Source organism: Erithacus rubecula (genome assembly GCF_903797595.1).
Source record: "Erithacus rubecula genome assembly, chromosome: 28".
Classification (NCBI taxonomy): domain Eukaryota; kingdom Metazoa; phylum Chordata; class Aves; order Passeriformes; family Muscicapidae; genus Erithacus; species Erithacus rubecula.
Genome location: NC_136680.1, coordinates 5,225,739 through 5,242,469, shown reverse-complemented (window position 1 = coordinate 5,242,469; position 16,731 = coordinate 5,225,739). Strand labels below are relative to the sequence as shown.

At 44.0% G+C, this 16,731-nt stretch overlaps 1 protein-coding gene across 6 annotated transcripts in view; it reads right to left on the bottom strand.

The window, feature by feature from the left end:
- Positions 1 to 14,545, bottom strand: part of RANBP3 (RAN binding protein 3) — a 57,066-nt gene extending 42,521 nt beyond the window's left edge. For 4 of the 6 annotated variants that reach the window (XR_013776936.1, XM_079328088.1, XM_079328090.1 and 1 more), the window contains exons 1-2: positions 14,400 to 14,544; positions 2,070 to 2,125 (exon numbers count right to left, since the gene is read on the bottom strand). Coding sequence is in view for 5 of the 6 variants with exons in the window: in XM_079328088.1 (XP_079184214.1) it covers positions 2,070 to 2,125; positions 14,400 to 14,421 (78 nt within the window). In the remaining variant the exon portion in view is untranslated. Of the gene's footprint in view, positions 1 to 2,069; positions 2,126 to 14,399 lie in introns of all 6 variants that reach the window. The other 2 variants (XM_079328092.1, XM_079328091.1) reach the window with 2 other exon arrangements.
- Between the last annotated feature and the right edge of the window lie 2,186 nt (positions 14,546 to 16,731).

The window sequence follows — 16,731 nt, the reverse complement described above, 5'->3', positions numbered from 1 at the left end:
CCTGGGCACACCTGGGCTCATGTTCAGCTGCTGTTCACCAGGACCACCAGGTCCTTCTCCACCAGGCAGCTTCCCAGCCACTCTGCCCCAAGCCTCCAAAGTGTTTCATGGTGTTGGTATGACCTAAATATCAGACCCTTGCAAGCAGAAACTTGAGTCAGTATTTCTAGAAAAAGAACATTGCTTAACTTCATAGTAGACACTACTGCTAGTTCCAGATAAGTCAGTAAGACCACTGAGTTATATCAACCCAGGTGTAATACTAAGAGGACCTGTAGACACTACAATGAAGGAATTCTGCTCAGGATGTCCAGGTTCATTTGGAAAAACACTAGGCAAACATATAAACAACCATCACAGTTAACTAAATACACAATGCACCACTTTTTCTCCACCTCAACTTACTGTCAGACTGCTGCATCAGCACTAAAAGCCTCCAGTAACACTTCTGCTTACAGAAAAAAAATTACTTGACTGGACAGACGTTTTGCTAAATTAGAATTGTAATTTACATTGAAAAATTACGTATTTGAGTAGTGTGGTGTTTGACTACTCTTTCGAAGTTACTTTTGCATTTTCTTCAAAGATTGCTCTAGGAAAAACTTCTCGCTTTACAGGATTTCCCTGTTAACTTTAATAGTCTTTTGTGGTAGGCAGTGCACTTAACCAAGCACCTTTTACAGAAACACTAACCAAGTTTACCCTTCTTGGGAACACTGAGCTATTAAGTCTTTCCGAAAAAACAGTGAAAGGGTGTTTTTGCACATGAACCTGAACATCCTGAGCAGAATTACTTCATTGCAGTGTCTAGACCTCTTAGTCAATACGTTTTTACAAATATTTTGTTGACACCTATCAGAGTGCAACAGGTCTGCCTCAGAGCCCAGTGCAGGAGCTTGCACAGCTAAATGCTCAAGGCATGCAGTGTGCAGGCTGCTGGAGAAGGAACTTGAGAGTACAAGAACTGCTATCGTGGCATGGAAGGCCAGAAAAAAAGGACACAGGACATGTCACTCTGCCTGGATCACACTGCTATGATCACCACTAGGGTAAAGGACACCTGTAGAGAACACTCAACCATGATGCAACTCAGAAGGGACTTCAGAAGAGTCTAAGCAACAGTGGGTGATTGGGAGCTGTTTCCTAAAAGGAAACATGATCACAATTAGTAGTGCAAACACTACCACTCCCTTCATCCCAAGATATACATAAACAGTCACTGCAAAAAATGTAGCTACAAGAATGTCTTGAAAGTACTTACTCTATGGCAGATTTAATTTTAGGGGGATAGCTGACTTAAATCCTTTCCAAGCTGAGAAAAGATTTCAAGCTCCTGCTGAGGAATACACCTACTGAACCTGTGAGGAAGCTTGAGTCTGGTACTTGTTCCAAATCAAAGAAAAGCTATCAACTGAGAAGTGGTTCAGTATTTCAATTCAAACATTTCTGACTCCACAGATAACAAAACAATCCAGTGATCCTACAGGAAAGTATCATACACTTCTCCTGGTTCCCACCCTCTTCAACAGAAGCAAGAGTAACCTCGATTTTACCCCCCATAAATATCTTAATAGCTGTTACTATCAACCAAACAGAATTAAATACCTATTGAGATAAGGGAACAGAATTACCATTTCCCAAGGTAACCAGACACTTCCCACCACACTAACCAAAGATATGAGAGACATTTAAATACACTGAGGTGAAAAGCATAATCCTGACCAGTTTTCTTTGCTTTATCTTAGTCCTAGTATCAGAAAAACAAATTCTGTAGCTTTGTCATGTAACTCAAGTGTCAGCACTCTTCTGCCACACGTTTAAGATACACCTTCACCACACTTTTTCTTCCACATTGGTCCATCTTCTGTCTGAAAAGCTACCTGTATTGTGAAACCACCATGCATCTTCCCACTTTTAGCATTTCAGTACTTGCTTGCCCTATGCTCATTAATGATGTTGATGCCCTATTAGCCATCTTCAGCCTCACAACAATATACACAAAGGGCTGATCATCATGGAAGGAAGGAATCAGGGCTAAGAACAAAACAAAAATATCAGCATCTCCTTACCTTCTGTGCTTTATCCTTCTGAAATACAAAGACAGGTGGAGCAATGGCAGGTTTTTCTGTAAAAAGAGAAATCATTGGGGTTTTTTCCAACCACATTCATACTGACTATTACGAAAATGTTATGTTCTATAATGCTTTTGCCAATAATGAATCCTTAAGCTGGTTAATTCTCAGTTACACATATAAACATCTATTACCAGGAACTGATAGAAACTATCAAGACTTGAGCTTCAAAAGTAAGAAGGAGTGTTTTAAGACCAACAACAAAACTAACATCTGAAAGCTATCTGTATTTCCCCTCCAGATCACTTTCAAGCTGGTACTTGTACCATACTTTGGTACATCAGAAGGAAAAGGCCCTTTGCTGCAGCAGTTCACTAGCTTAACAGATGTTTTTCCTTCCCCACTGTCACACATTGATGGAAAGTGTTCATTGTACACCCCTACATACCCCTTTTTTATAGGTCACTAACATTAACATTTGATTACACTTGTATTTCATTATAATTCAATACTTTAGAAAGGTCCTAAATCAATATTTGCAGGTCTAAAATTCAAACCTAATATATTACATATTACAGAGGAACAATTCTTTTCTGTATAATTTAAGAGCACATGTGATATCACCTTGAAGCTCTGAATCAAATATTAGCAGGATGCTATTTTCTAAATACACACATCAGCATCTAGTCTACAAGAGTAAATTTCTAGAATTAGTGCATATTTCCATTGTCCTTTTGTGAGATTTCTCAACTACACCTCAGTGTCCTGAATAACAAAAATACACCTACACAGGGGGAGTGTGTGTGATAAAGCAGAAGTAAGAATTCCTGAGAGTTTAACAAATGAATGCCCCCGTGTTAGATTTGAAGAGATGCTGCACACACACTAAGCAGTCAGCAGACTTCTGTATGTTTGCAGGCCTAAAGATCAGTACAATGTTTCAGTCTGTCTTTCAGTCTGGAAATTGGATTTAGGAAGAGCTAGATTTGCAAAGAAATTAGCCAGAAAATTCCACCTTTGCAATTATCCAATCTTATAAAGAAGTCTAGACATCTATGAAAATTAAAAAATGTAAAACTTTCAGAGCTTGAAAGGCTAGCATAAAAAAAGGAAATATAAAGCTATCAAGATGAATTACCTTGCACCAAAAAAAAAAACCCCAAAACAAAATACTAACAGTACCCCAAAAGCTTCCATAAATCAGCTGCAGCATCAATAAAGTACTTGGATCACTACATAAGGAAAAGGGGATGAAACTCTCCATTTGGGAATTGCTAGTGTTAGATCAGTTCGGCTGAAAAAGTGAAACTTTAGTTGACATACACAAAATTATGAAAATTATTACCAGAACTGTGCATTTAATTGTGAGGGTAGAAGAGTCTCTTTCTACTTTTCTGTGGATCTAAGTCAAAGGGAAAACCCAGCAAAACCAAAAAACCACTTCAAGACTGAACACGCAAGACTGCCACAACATGTTCTACAAAAGATAAAAATCAATCAAGAAATTAGGCTACTTATGACATCATTTTGTCTGCTCTTTTTTCCCTTTATTTTTTAAGTTCATCTATCTATTAAATACTGCTGAATCTCAAAAATGCTTATTAGTAAGAGAAATGCAGACAATCCACTTCAGAAGTGAAAACAATACAGACCCTAAAATGTAATACCTGTCCCAAAACCAGGAATGTGTTGAAACATGTGGGAGTCCAGGGTTTTTCCCTGGCTCCTTTGGGGGTGCAAAAACCCCCCTGGCAGACCCCTCAGAGACCCCCGAGTGCTGCCCAGGAGCTGCAGGGGCTGGATTTGGCTCCTTGGGAAAATCTGCCCACGCTGAGAGAAGAGACACAGAAAAGAATGATGAGCAAAGTGTAAACTAGATTGTTAAAACGTAGTATAAGTAGTTTTTTAGATTGTTTATATTAAGGGCCATGTGGCCAAGATGGAGGACCCTGGGTGTGGTGGACTTCTTCCTCCTTCTTCATGTCATCCATGTTGAAGGTGCACCCTGGGAACCACAGATTGGATGGGAGAAAACTGGACATTGCAAAGAGGTTACATGGCATTGGAGAAAGTTTGTAAATATTGTATACGTAGTTTAGAGTATAAAGACCTTGGCTCAGCCCTCTCAGGAGATCTTTCTGCTATGGTCGACCTGCAGAGCGGACCTGTGCCAGGCTGTCAGAAACTTTTTTAAGATAAAACAATAAACAGCCTCAAAACAATTCAAGGTGATCTCGAGCTGCTTTCTTGTCGGCGCCTCCGAAAGAACCAGACTCTTTACCACCTCCGTGCCCTCTCTGGGGAGGTCTCAAGCCTAAAGAGACCCTCAGAGACGGGACAAAACAAGCTAGGGATCCATTTTTATTCCCTTGGCCTCAGTATAACCTGCAAGTGGGAGGCTTCACTGAGGCAATGGCCAAGCTTTTAACCCTTGACTTCAAAGTCTTCAAAGTGACAATTATTTCTTAATACCATGTGGAATACTTCAGTGCTACTGCTACAGCAGCATGCTCTCTGCCAAACCAAGCAATGGGGAGATTTACCAGAATGTGGGACTTGATTGTCATGCACACCTTACAAGAGACTGCTGTACCAAATTCTGCAAATACCAAGAAGAACTGAGCAAAAAAAACTACTTGTCTGTCTAGTGCATAATAAAGAACTGAAGTACTGAGAGAAGAAAGCAAAGAAAAACAACAATGCACAGCGCAGAGAAAAGCATGGGACAGCTGGCAAAAGATGGAATGGGTATCCAGAGAAATTGATGCAAAGTAACACAACAAAATTGGAGGTAAGAGTCCAGTGATTGAAAACTAAGCACTCAGGAAAAAAGAAGACAGATGTCAGGAACAGCAGAAAGCTCACAGGAAAAAAAAATTGATTAAAGTACAAAGAACAAAAGAGTAAAAAAACTCCAACTATCTGAAATTTGTGTCTAGCTATAACAAATGAGAATAGAAAAAGGATCTAATAAAGCAAACTGTGGCCAAGTCTGTTAGTCAACCTGAAAAAGGGAACACCAGTGCAATGTTTGATACTCTTTGTCCACTGAAGGAACACAGCCATTCAGTATTCAAGGTCCAAGAATCCCACTACTGCTCTTGCTGACTGTGAGACCAACTGACAGTCAGGAATGATGCTGAGGCCATAGGGACTCACAGCTAACAATTGTACCAGTGCTCACTCAGGAACAGACACAGGGAACACTTGTTCATTGTGTCCTTTCTGAAGTCTGCAGCAAGACCACAGTGCTGGAAACATCTCCCTAACTCTAGCCCAAGGCAAGAAGGGATCACTAGATTGCCTAATCTGACCACCTTCATTAAATACTGCATGTTTTTCTAAGCCTTATTTAAATTCTGGGTAAACATTTTCATTCAAGGCATCAAAAGCAAAGTTTTATTGCCCTCAATTATCCATTTCTGCACTTAGTAAAGAATTCTAGTGCCAAATTTCCCATTGGTTCCTATTTCTAGTTATGTTTTTAAATGTATTTACATAGAGTTCTCTAGCATTTAATGTTTTTTGTACAAAAGCACTGAAGAACCCATGTACCAGGTTTTAACTCTGCAGATGAAAACTGCAGATGTCAGGCAGTTCTTTGGTTTTTCCAGCTGGTTCAAAACAAGAATTCCACTGTTATTTGCACTACCCAACCTCTGAGCCTGACATTCATGCTCTTGCTACACCAGGGTGTCTAAAGGATGACCTATGGTACAATGGATCTGCCAGGTCCACAAAACTGTCAACAACTTAAAAAGAAAATAAAGCTTGATATATAAAAGAAAAACCCTCAACCTTCAAACTTCAGGTAAAATGCATGGAAGAGGACATGAGATCTCCTTCACCAAGAGATGAGCAGTCAGAGCACACAGTTCTTAAAAACTGAGGATTAGACTTGGGTTTTTTCTTCAGAGAAGCAGACAGAAACACAGTGAAACAAAATCTAAAGAAATGTCAATTTTCTAACCAAGTCAGCCTTATTAAAGGTGTTCAGATAAAGTCCAAGCATGTAAGAAGGAAAGCAAAATTTTTAATAATTAGCATCAGAGACAGTACCTCTCCAATCTTAATATCTGTAACCATACAAACCTGAATGGTTTTAGGCTGTCAAATCAAATTGAATCCACAACTGAAAACCAAGTGAATCCACAGAACTCCTTCCTGCAATTTATTCACTTTGCAGATATTTCAACCTGCATGGACAACTACAAATATCTCAAGAGCTGGATTTCACAGGCTAAATTTATTTAATATATTTTACCATCAAGTCATTAACTATTGATAAATGCCTGATGTGTTGCACTATTAAACCTGCTGAGCTTCCTTCACAAGCTGGGAAATCAGAACACAGAAACTGAAAATATTACCTCCATAGCTCATGCAGAGATATCATCTTCAAGTCACATATACTATTTACTATGAGATTTTTAACTTATATGCATGACCACTATTGGGTGTGGCAAACTGTCCCAGGTCAACCACATTTCCCACAGCTAGACATCCACTCACATGATGCACCTCTCACAGCCACAAGGTGTCAGATCTTTATTGCAGCATGAAATGACTCGTTCAAGGGCAATAGGAAAAGCTTTTGGAGGTACATTGGTGATAAGAGAAAGGCTGGGGGAAACATGGGCACTCTCCAGCAGGAAACAGGAGAGCTGAGGTACTCAATGATGTTTTTGACTATCTTCACCAAGAAGTCAAACACTCCACACAAGTTACAAAAGAGGAAAGCAGCAGGGAGTGACAGAATGAAGGATTACTTGCTACAGGAAAATTGGCTTGAGACCATTTAAGCAGCAGAAAGTGCACAAGTCCATGGGAACTGATGAAATGCATCCAAGAGTCCTAAGGGAACTAATCAGAGGAAGTGGCTAAGCCACTCTCCATTCCTTCAGAAGTCTTGGCCATCTGAGGAAGTTCCCAGTGACTGGAAAAGGGGAGATATAAGAGATATAACCCCCATTTACAAAAGGGGTGAAAAGGCAGCCTTGGGGCACTACAGCTGGCCAGCCTCCTTTCTGTGCCTGGCAAGATTGTGGAGCAGACTCTCCTGGAAACTGTGCTAAGCAAATGGAAAATAAGGCAGTGAGTGATTGGTGAGACCCAACATGGCTTCACTTAGAACAAATAACACCTGACAGATTTGTTTCTGTGATTGTGTTACAGTGCAGGTAGACAAGGGAAGAGCAACTGACAGTCTTCCTGAACTTAAGCAAAACATTTGACACTGTCCCACAGGAGATCCTTGTCTCTAAATTGGATAGATATACCAGTCCCTGGATAAGGAGTTTGTTGGTGGCTGCACTCGAGAGTTGCAGTCAAAGCTCCATGTCCAAGTGGAGACCAAGTTTGGGACCAGCACTGCTTAATATCTCTGCTAGTGACATGAACAGTGGGACTGAGAGCACCCACAGGAAGTCTGCCAGCAACATGAAGATGTATTATGTGGCTGATGTGCTGGAGGGAGGGGATGCCATCTGGACACGCTGGAGAGCTGGGACTGTGCAAATGTTACAAACTTCTGCAAGGTCAAGTGCAGCTCCTGCACCTGTCAGGGCAATCCCAAGCACAAACACAGGCTGAGGGGAGAATGGAGTGAGAAAAGGCCTGGGGAGAAGGGACTTGTGGGTGCAGGTGGAAAAGAAGCTCAACATGCCCCAGCCACAGGCACTGGCATCCCTCAGAAACCCCTCTTGTGCTGGGCTGAGCTCCCTGGGCAGCAGGGAAGGGAGGGGGGATTCTGCCCCATTCAGGTGAGACCCCACCTGCAGAACTGCCCCAGCCCTGGGGAACAGCAGGAGGAGCTGCTGGAGCCAGTGCAGAGGAGACCACAGAGATGCTCTGAGGGCTGGAGCCCCTCTGCTCTGGGGCCAGGCTGGGAGACCTGGGGGTGCTCACCTTCTGGGAGGGAGAAGAAAAAGCTCTGGGAAGACCTTAGAGCCTGTTCCAGTGGCTGAAGGGGCTCCACAGGAGAGCGACTTTTGACAAGGAGGAACACCTTCAAACTGACTGAGAGTAAATTTAGATAATATATTAGGAAGGAATTCTTCCCTGGAATGCTGGTGAGGCCCCAGCACTGGTTGTTTCATGGACCTGTGAATGGCATCCCTGGCAACATTCAAGGCCAGGTTGGATGGGGCTTGAAGCAATCTGGTCCAGTAGAAGGTGTCCCTAAACACTGGGAGGGGGAGCAGGTAGAGGTCTTCAAAGGTCTCCTCCATCTTATGAAAATAGAAAGGTTCTTATGAAAATAGAAACAAACACCTGCAGGAGTGTGTATCTTTGTAGAGTTCTCAGGCTCAGAGAGTGTATCTCATGGCACAGCAGTGACAAGGGCCAAAGCAGCAGTCACCTTTTCCACTGCTGAGCCCACTGTGCCTCTACCATAATGATACAGCATAAATCAGGCTGGAGGTCTCTCATCCAAACTCCTGCTTCAGGTAAGGTCAGTTAGGATGTCAGACCAGGTAAATCAGGTTATCCAGCCTGGTCTTAACATCCAAGGATGGAGGCCAAGCAGCCTCTCAGAAGAATCTCTACTGCTTGACTGTCCTTATGGTGCAATAACCTACTATAACCACACAAACCCAACCTTTCCTCTATTTCCAGTCTAAACATCTCATTCCACCTCTCACCTTTTGTCTTTGTCCTTTCAACATACACTGCTCTGTTGGGCCTGGGTCTGTCTCTCTAATAACCTCCCCACAGACCCTGATAAGCTGCAGATGTGTCTCTCTAAAGATTTCTTTCCTTAGGCTGAGCACATCCAGTCTCCTCACAGGAGATGAAACCCAGATTCACCAAATATCTTGGTGATTCTGTTAATCTTTAAATTTTAGAAGGAACCATGTCATGAAAACAACTTTCAAGACTTCACCAGATCTGCTATAGCCACATTATTAAGAGAAGAATTTATTTTTAAAGCTAAGAACTACAGTGTTTCAAACACTTTTAAAATTTACTCCGAATTACATTTAGAAATGGAATAGCACCCAATTACATGGAAAACTACATGAGGCAGGGGAAAAAAAACCTAGGGTGAGACTTCTTGGCAAGCAAGTCCTTGCTTCAATTTCAAGAAGCACTCTTCAACACCAGAAGTATACAAGTTGGGAATAGCTACTCCAACTGTAACTCTGTAATATCTCGCTTAAGAGAGTAAGTGTACCTGTGAACAATTAATGAGTGTTAAAAAGAAGAGCAATTAGGCTGTTAACTGACTGAAAATACTCAAAAGTGGTAATTTATCACTAGTGAAACACTTTTCTAAGAGTCAAGAAAATAAAGTTCAAAGTTAGGTTTAGTTATGCTTTTTGGAACATAGCAGGCCACAAAAAAATGTTCTTGGGGATTTATTCACCATTTAAGTTATGAAGAACAGAATAATCATGCAAACTGTAGCATATGAAGAGATACAGACAATTTGCAGCACTATAAAATTCAAAAGGTGTTGATAACAAGATTCTCTTTCAATACCTAACAATAGACTCAAAACAAAGAGCAAGCTGCCACTAAGAGCTGATCTGCAGAAAGACCTCTGCAAGCAAAACCCAGCCATACCTCACATCAGAAAGAATGAGAAACATTCTTTCAAACTGGGTAATTTACGGCCAAACCTCACAAGTGATGTCACCATGAACAGAACTGACATGGGGACAAGAAATACTTCTGCAAATGTCACAAGTTAGGAAAAAAAGTAGCTTATTTTCATATGAGAGGAAAAAGAAAGCCATGAGGCAGGCCAATTACTTTAAAATGTAGATAAAATTAAATAAAGAACTCCAAGTGTTAACAAGAGGTATTAAAGCATTTAGATAGGTCTGTCTTGTCAATTAAATAGATCTTTATGTTGTCTGGGTGTGAATTATTAGGATATGTCAGTCTGCATAACTTCACACATACAAATCCATCTGAAGTCACCATGAGGGGAAAAGAGAAATCTTGTTTCTAGATTCTGCATGATGAATATGGTGAATACCATACTTTCCATCAAAGTAATAGCAGACATTCTTCTGCCCAAAAGCTACCATGAGACAAGAACAAACAATCAGGGCAACAGTCCAACCTCTCTCCCCCACCACAGAAAGAGCACAGAAGCGATGTCAGCATCTTACAAGTCTTGTAAAGCAATAATACTGATTAGTCTGAAAGGAACTACAGTTTGCTCACCTTTTGTGCATTTCATAAAACCATAAAATATGCTGAATTGGAAGGGATACATTAGGAACGCTGAGTCCAACTCCTGGCCCTGCACCGTTGGCACCCCAAAAAGGCCACCATGTGACAGAGCATTGTTCAAACACTTCCTGAACTCTGGCTTGGTGCCATGACCACTGCCCCAAGAAGCCTTATGTGCTCGACCTCCTCTCTGTGGAAAACCTTCTCCTGATATCCAAGCTAAACCTCCCCTGGCTCAGCTTCATGCTGTTTCCTCAAGCTCTGTCATTGGTCACAAGAGTGTAGAGACTGGTACTTGCCCCTCCTGAGGAGGCTGAAGACTGCATTGAGGTCTCCCCTCAGTCTCCCCTTCTCCAGGCTCAACAAACCAGGTGTCCTCAGCAGCTCCTCATACAGCTTCCCCTCTAGACCCTTCCCCATGCTTGTGGCCCTTCTTTGGACACTCTCTATTAGCTTAATGCCTTTTCTATACTCTGGTGCCCAAAACTACCTCCAGAACTCAAGGTGAGGCTGCTGCAGTGCAAAGCAAAGAGACATAATCCCCTCCCTCACCCAGCTGGCCTGATGCCCCCCAGGACATGGCTGGTCCTCCTGGTTCCAGGGCACTGCTGACTGAGATCCAACTTGCCAGGTTCCTTCCTACATTACTGCTCTCTAGCCTCTAATTCACTTACAGCAGTTACATACAGTAAACCTGTTATGATTGTGAACCTTATGCTCAGCTATTTCATAAAGTCAAGTAAATTGCAGACACCTCTTGAAAGGGAAATGTGAACACACTCAGAAATTTTTCTCAGGGCTAAAATTTTATATCTCCTTTCAGCCACTGAAAAAATAAAGTAATTAATTCCCCACACAAGGGGATCCTGTTGTTTTAAAAGTGAAGCTTCAGGAGTAAGTTATAGACAAGCAAATTACTTGTTGTGTATCAGCTGCAAATTAACGAGAAAAGCATTCAGGTTCCCATAAATATTCTGGACCAACAGGAAGGTGCTAGTTCTCTTTAGTATTCTAGCTGGATTGTCTTAAAACTGACACTTCACACACATGGCAGTGAAGTACCAATGACTTCAAAAACGTTTTAAGAACATTCAGTATCTGCTTTATACATTAGTACCAATAACAATCATGCTTAACAGTCCAAAATCCTGGGTTTCAATAATCACCCTCACGATGACAGTCCCCAAAAAAACCTTTGTCAATGTCACTGAATCTTTGCAGAGAAGTGAATCAAACTTCACAAAGTTACAGAGAAGTTACTCTCTCCTCCTCTTCATTAGCTCCACACTTATCAGCTCATCTCTCACCACAACAGGCAATGCCAAGACCAGGATTTGTTGCTAGGAAATTTCATAGTACAAAAGTGTTTGGGAAGTGGCACTATCTCATCTTTTAGGCCCCTTCTACGCAGTAGAGGACCCCCTTGTCCTATCAAGATACAGTTGTCATCACTCCAATATTAAGAGGCAGGAGAGCAGTTTCACCTACTCACTAGAAGCAAATGAAAGACAAGTAGATGGAAAAGATTTGAGGAACAGTAAGAATGAAAGAGTGAAGTAATTATTTGAAGAAATGCAACACAGAAAGATCATCCATTAAAATAGTTCAAAATTGCAAAGCACATTGGTAAAATGGTTACTTGGAGGCAGCACTGACAACTCAGCAGTGATTTAAGATATTCAGTAATCTAACAGAGACATTAGAATCTAGAAGGGAAAGATAGGTAATATACTATTGGAAACAGAAACAGAAACCAATGAATTGAAAGACGGGTGTTATGTAAAAGCTACAGGTTAAAAGAGCTTTGCATTAGTAAGATTAGCAGACCCAGGCAGCATGAAATTCTGCACTTTTCAAGGCCAGGAAAATGTTTGTTAACAAACAGGTAAAAATCTTGAGTTTCACCTGCATGAATAGACAATAAAAGCTACTGTTTAAACAGACCAAGCAAAAATAGTCTTCAAGAATGACTGAAGCCTCTTTCTAGGTACTTCTGTCTACTTTTTGTCAAAGAATAATTAGCTTTGCACCTCACAACGAAGTACAGTTGAGACAGCACTGTTGTACAGATCAATCAAGATTAAGGAACACTCAGAACTTTGCTGAAATCACACTTTTTTGAGAACATGAACACTGAGTTATCAAATGCTAAAAACAACAGAAGACCAATACTAAGCAGAAGGTTAAAGAATTATCACAACCAAAAGAGTTACTTCACATATTTAGGTGAAATTACCTGGACACAAGGAAGTAAAGCATTCACCTAAACAATGAAAAAATAAAACTAATTGATGTGTTTAAGAATAAGGAGAAAACAGGCACCTGAGAAGATCCTTGCCATGACTGCATATAAGCCAAGTAGAAAGATTACAGAATTCTCAGAGTTTCAGCAGAAAGATGCTAATTTGGGGAAGTGAATGTATTTCCACTGTTGTACAAAAAACATACACCTCAAAAATGGAACTGAAGGGAACAAAACTAGCAACAGCCAATATTAGAATGAGGAGACAACAGCTCCAAAGCAAGCTGATCTTGCTTCATCTGAGGAAAGATTTTATCACATTCTTATGGCAAGAAACAGAAGAGCAGATGATTAAGGTGACAATTGTGCAAAGACAGGTGCATATAAACTAAAGACAAAGATGTTTACAGGTGAGGTAAGTCTCTGGAGGCAGAAAAGGGTCATGAAGATGGGATCACACTCCCCCTTGCCATCCTGGACAGTCTATAAGACTCTGCAGAAACAGAAGTAGAGATAGAAATACACGACAAGTCATCATCAAAAGATGTAATAAATATTGGTAAACTGTTGAGCTCAATGTTCCTCAGCAGAAAGGGGAAGTAAAGTGAAGAGCCTGCATGACTTAAGATAACTATTGCCAAGCTTCTGGTTCTAGGAGAACAAAAGAACCCATTAAAATTTATTATAAGATCATTATAATGGTATAATATAAATTAAATATTGACATTAAGTTTCTCACAAACTATTCTTGAGACACTTATCATGCCTCCTCGGGTGCTGACAACTCATCTTGAGTCTGGAAGCCAACAGCCCAAGACATGCTGCATCACAGGGTTCGTTAGCTTAAGTGCAATTGCATTGCTAGCTGCTTGAAGGTTTCATCTTCAAAGGTTGCACCTGTAATATTTATTTGCTTCCTGTTGTACAACACTAATATCAGAACATCAGAACAGCAATTGCCACTCACACAGAGTTCAAAAGTAAGAAACAGCCCTGAAAGAAGGGGCCTCACACATACTTTCAATCCCTCTAGGCATTTCTTTCCCTCTTCCATTAACTGAGAGGAATGATGAGAAACAGAAAACAGCAGGGCAAACTGGCTTTTACCAAAACAGAGAGACATCTGTCATTCATAAAGGCAAAATATAGGTACCCACTGCCACTTCAAACACCACTGTACACACCTTAGGGCAGAACATCCAAATACTGCAGCACTGCAGCCCAGCTTCTCCTAACGCTCTTCAGAAAAAAAAAAATGAAGCCACTTTACTAGCGGACCTCTGATGTTCTCAGCTCAAAAAAACACAATGCATCTATTATGGCACCCCGCCTTATTGTACACAGCCCTGCTATGAATCCTTTAACTAAAAACATTATTGACATGAGTGTAAGCAAAGGAAAGATTTCCAGCGGTGCGAAAGCTGTGGACAACAACTTTAAAAAGCAACTGGGAAAGGCAGGGCACAAAGCTGCTGAGAGCCGGGGCCGAGTCGCAGAGCTCGCCGCCGCGCTCCAGGGCCCGTGCCCAGCGCCGGGCCTGCTGCCCGCGCCCGGGGAGCACCGACCGGCCGGCGGCCACCGCCCCGGGAGCCGCCGCATCACGGGCGCGGAGCCGACCCGCGGGAGGCAGCTAAGGACAAAGGCTCCAGCCTGGCTTCGTCCGTCCCCGCCTCGCGGACGGCGCGGTGGCCCGGCCGCGGCGATCCCTTTGTCCAGCCGCTCGCCCCACTGGGACCGGGACGGCCGCAGGGAGGTGGCGCTCCCGGACGCGCCCCTCAACTCGGATCGCAGAGCCTGGCCAGAGCCGGGCCGCTCCAGGCCAGACTAGGCCAGGCCAGGCCCACGGCAGCACGGGGCCGCCGTGGGCCGGGGTAACGACGCCTGCAACTCCCGCCTACCTTCGTTCGCCAGGTCCGCCATTTTACTTCCTCAGCCGCGCCCACAATGCATCGCGCGGCCGGACGGCGCCGCTCACCGCGGGCCCCGCGCGCCGCGCACGCCCCGACTTACGGCCGCTCCGGGACTGCGCTGCGCGTGCGCAGTGGGCGGGGCCGGCCTGGCGGGCTGGCGGTGCCCGCTCGGTGCACGGTCAGTACCCGCTCGGTGCCCGCTCGGTGCCCGCTCGGTTCCGCAGCTCCGAGCGGGCGGTCGTTACGGGGTCCCCATTGGCCCGATCGCTCCCTGCGGCCCGCTCATCGTGTATACCGCGGCTGTGGGAGCGGAGCCGGTTGCACGCGGATCTCCGTCCCTCTGCCGCCTTGCTCTCCACGCCTCCCGTGGCAGCAGAGCCCGGGCGGGCAGGCCAGGAGCTGGACCTAGCGCCGCTCCCGCTGCCCGGTTAGGGGCCAGCAGCGCCCGTGCAGAGCGTGCTCTGGGACACGACTCCCTCTGGGATGCTGTCAGCCTGAACGTAGACTCATCGAATATCCTGAGTGGACTCATCAAGTCCAGTTCCTGGCCTTGCAGGGAACAGCCCAGCAATCCCACTCCTGAGAGCATCGTCCAAACACTCTGGCAGCCTTGGGTCTGACCAGTGCCGTGGGGAGCACTGACCACCCTCTGGGAGAGCCTTTGCCTAATACCCAACCTAAACCTCCCATGGCACAGCTTCATGCCATTCACTTTGGTCATGCATCTTACCTTGCCAGCCTTTTCTCCAGACTAAAGACTCAAACTCCAGTTTTTGGGAGGATGCTTCTCCATCCCATACATCTGTGTTTGCCGTTCTTTGTGACATCTAGTTCTACAGAAGTCCACACTGCTCAAAATGTAACTGCACCAGAGTGTTCTATGGTCAGAGAGGGTCAGTCCAAAGAGTACAGTGTGTAACCATGCTAGTGCCCTCATTCTCTTGATGGGGCCCCATATTTTGTCTGCTTTGTTCAGTGCACTAGAGCTCCCCTGACTGCATGGTCTCAATCTCTATGCATTGGTCAACAGCAGCTGGTGCAGGAGGTAGAAACTGAGCAGTTCATGATTCTCAGCCCTAGTGATTGCTTCAGGGCTCATTTAACAGCAGCATGCACAGTGCCCATCATTTGGCTGTATCCCTCACAAGCTATTGTACTACCATAAGTCAAGATTCAAGGGCCGGGTTCCTGATTCCTTTTGCAAGTACCATGCATTGAAACCATCTGGTTTACCTGCTAGGAGAATTGTCCATCAGGAATATAACAGTAGCACTGACAAAACCTGGTAAGAATAAATGAATGGCACTAATTTAGAAGAAATAATCATCACAGAATGGGTTGGGTTCCAAAGAACCTTAAAGCCCATCTCATTCCCCTCCTTGCCATAGACAGGGACACGTTGCTCTAGACCAGGTTGCTGCAAGCCACATCCAACCTGGCCCTTGAACACCCAGGGATGGGTCAGCCACATCTCCTCTGGACAACCTGTGCCAAGGCTTCACCAGTCTACCAGCCAAGAATTTGTTCCCAATATCCCACCTAACCCTGCCCTCTGGCAGTGGGAAGTCATTCCCATTTGTCCTGTTAATCTAGATTCCTGTCCAAAATTCCTCTCCAGCTCTCTTGGAGCCCCTTCAGCCCCTGGAACAGGCTCTAAGGTGACTTCAGAGCCTTCTCTTCTCCAGGTGAGCACCCCCAGGTCTCCCAGCCTGGCCCCAGAGCAGAGGGGCTCCAGCCCTCAGAGCATCTCTGTGGTCTCCTCTGCACTGGCTCCAGCAGCTCCTCCTGCTGTTCCCCAGGGCTGGGGCAGTTCTGCAGGTGGGGTCTCACCTGAATGGGGCAGAATCCCCCCTCCCTCCCCTGCTGCCCAGGGAGCTCAGCCCAGCACAAGAGGGGTTTCTGAGGGATGCCAGTGCCTGTGGCTGGGGCATGTTGAGCTTCTTTTCCACCTGCACCCACAAGTCCCTTCTCCCCAGGACTTTTCTCACTCCATTCTCCCCTCAGCCTGTGTTTGTGCTTGGGATTGCCCTGACAGGTGCAGGAGTTGCACTTGACCTTGCAGAATTTCATCATCCCATCTCTCAACTTCTCCAGGCCATTCTGTATGGTGTCCCCTCCTTCCAGCATGTTGACCACACCACACAGGGCACCCATCTTTAAATACAGAGTACCTATCTCTAAATAAATGTCGATCTTCATCTTCATTCCATATGATGGAATGCCTCAGTGGATCAGGCAATACTCTTTGGAGTTTTAGGATTGCTAGTGCAAGCTGCATTATCAGTTGAATCTGCAAGACAGTGGGCACAAGAAATCCAGA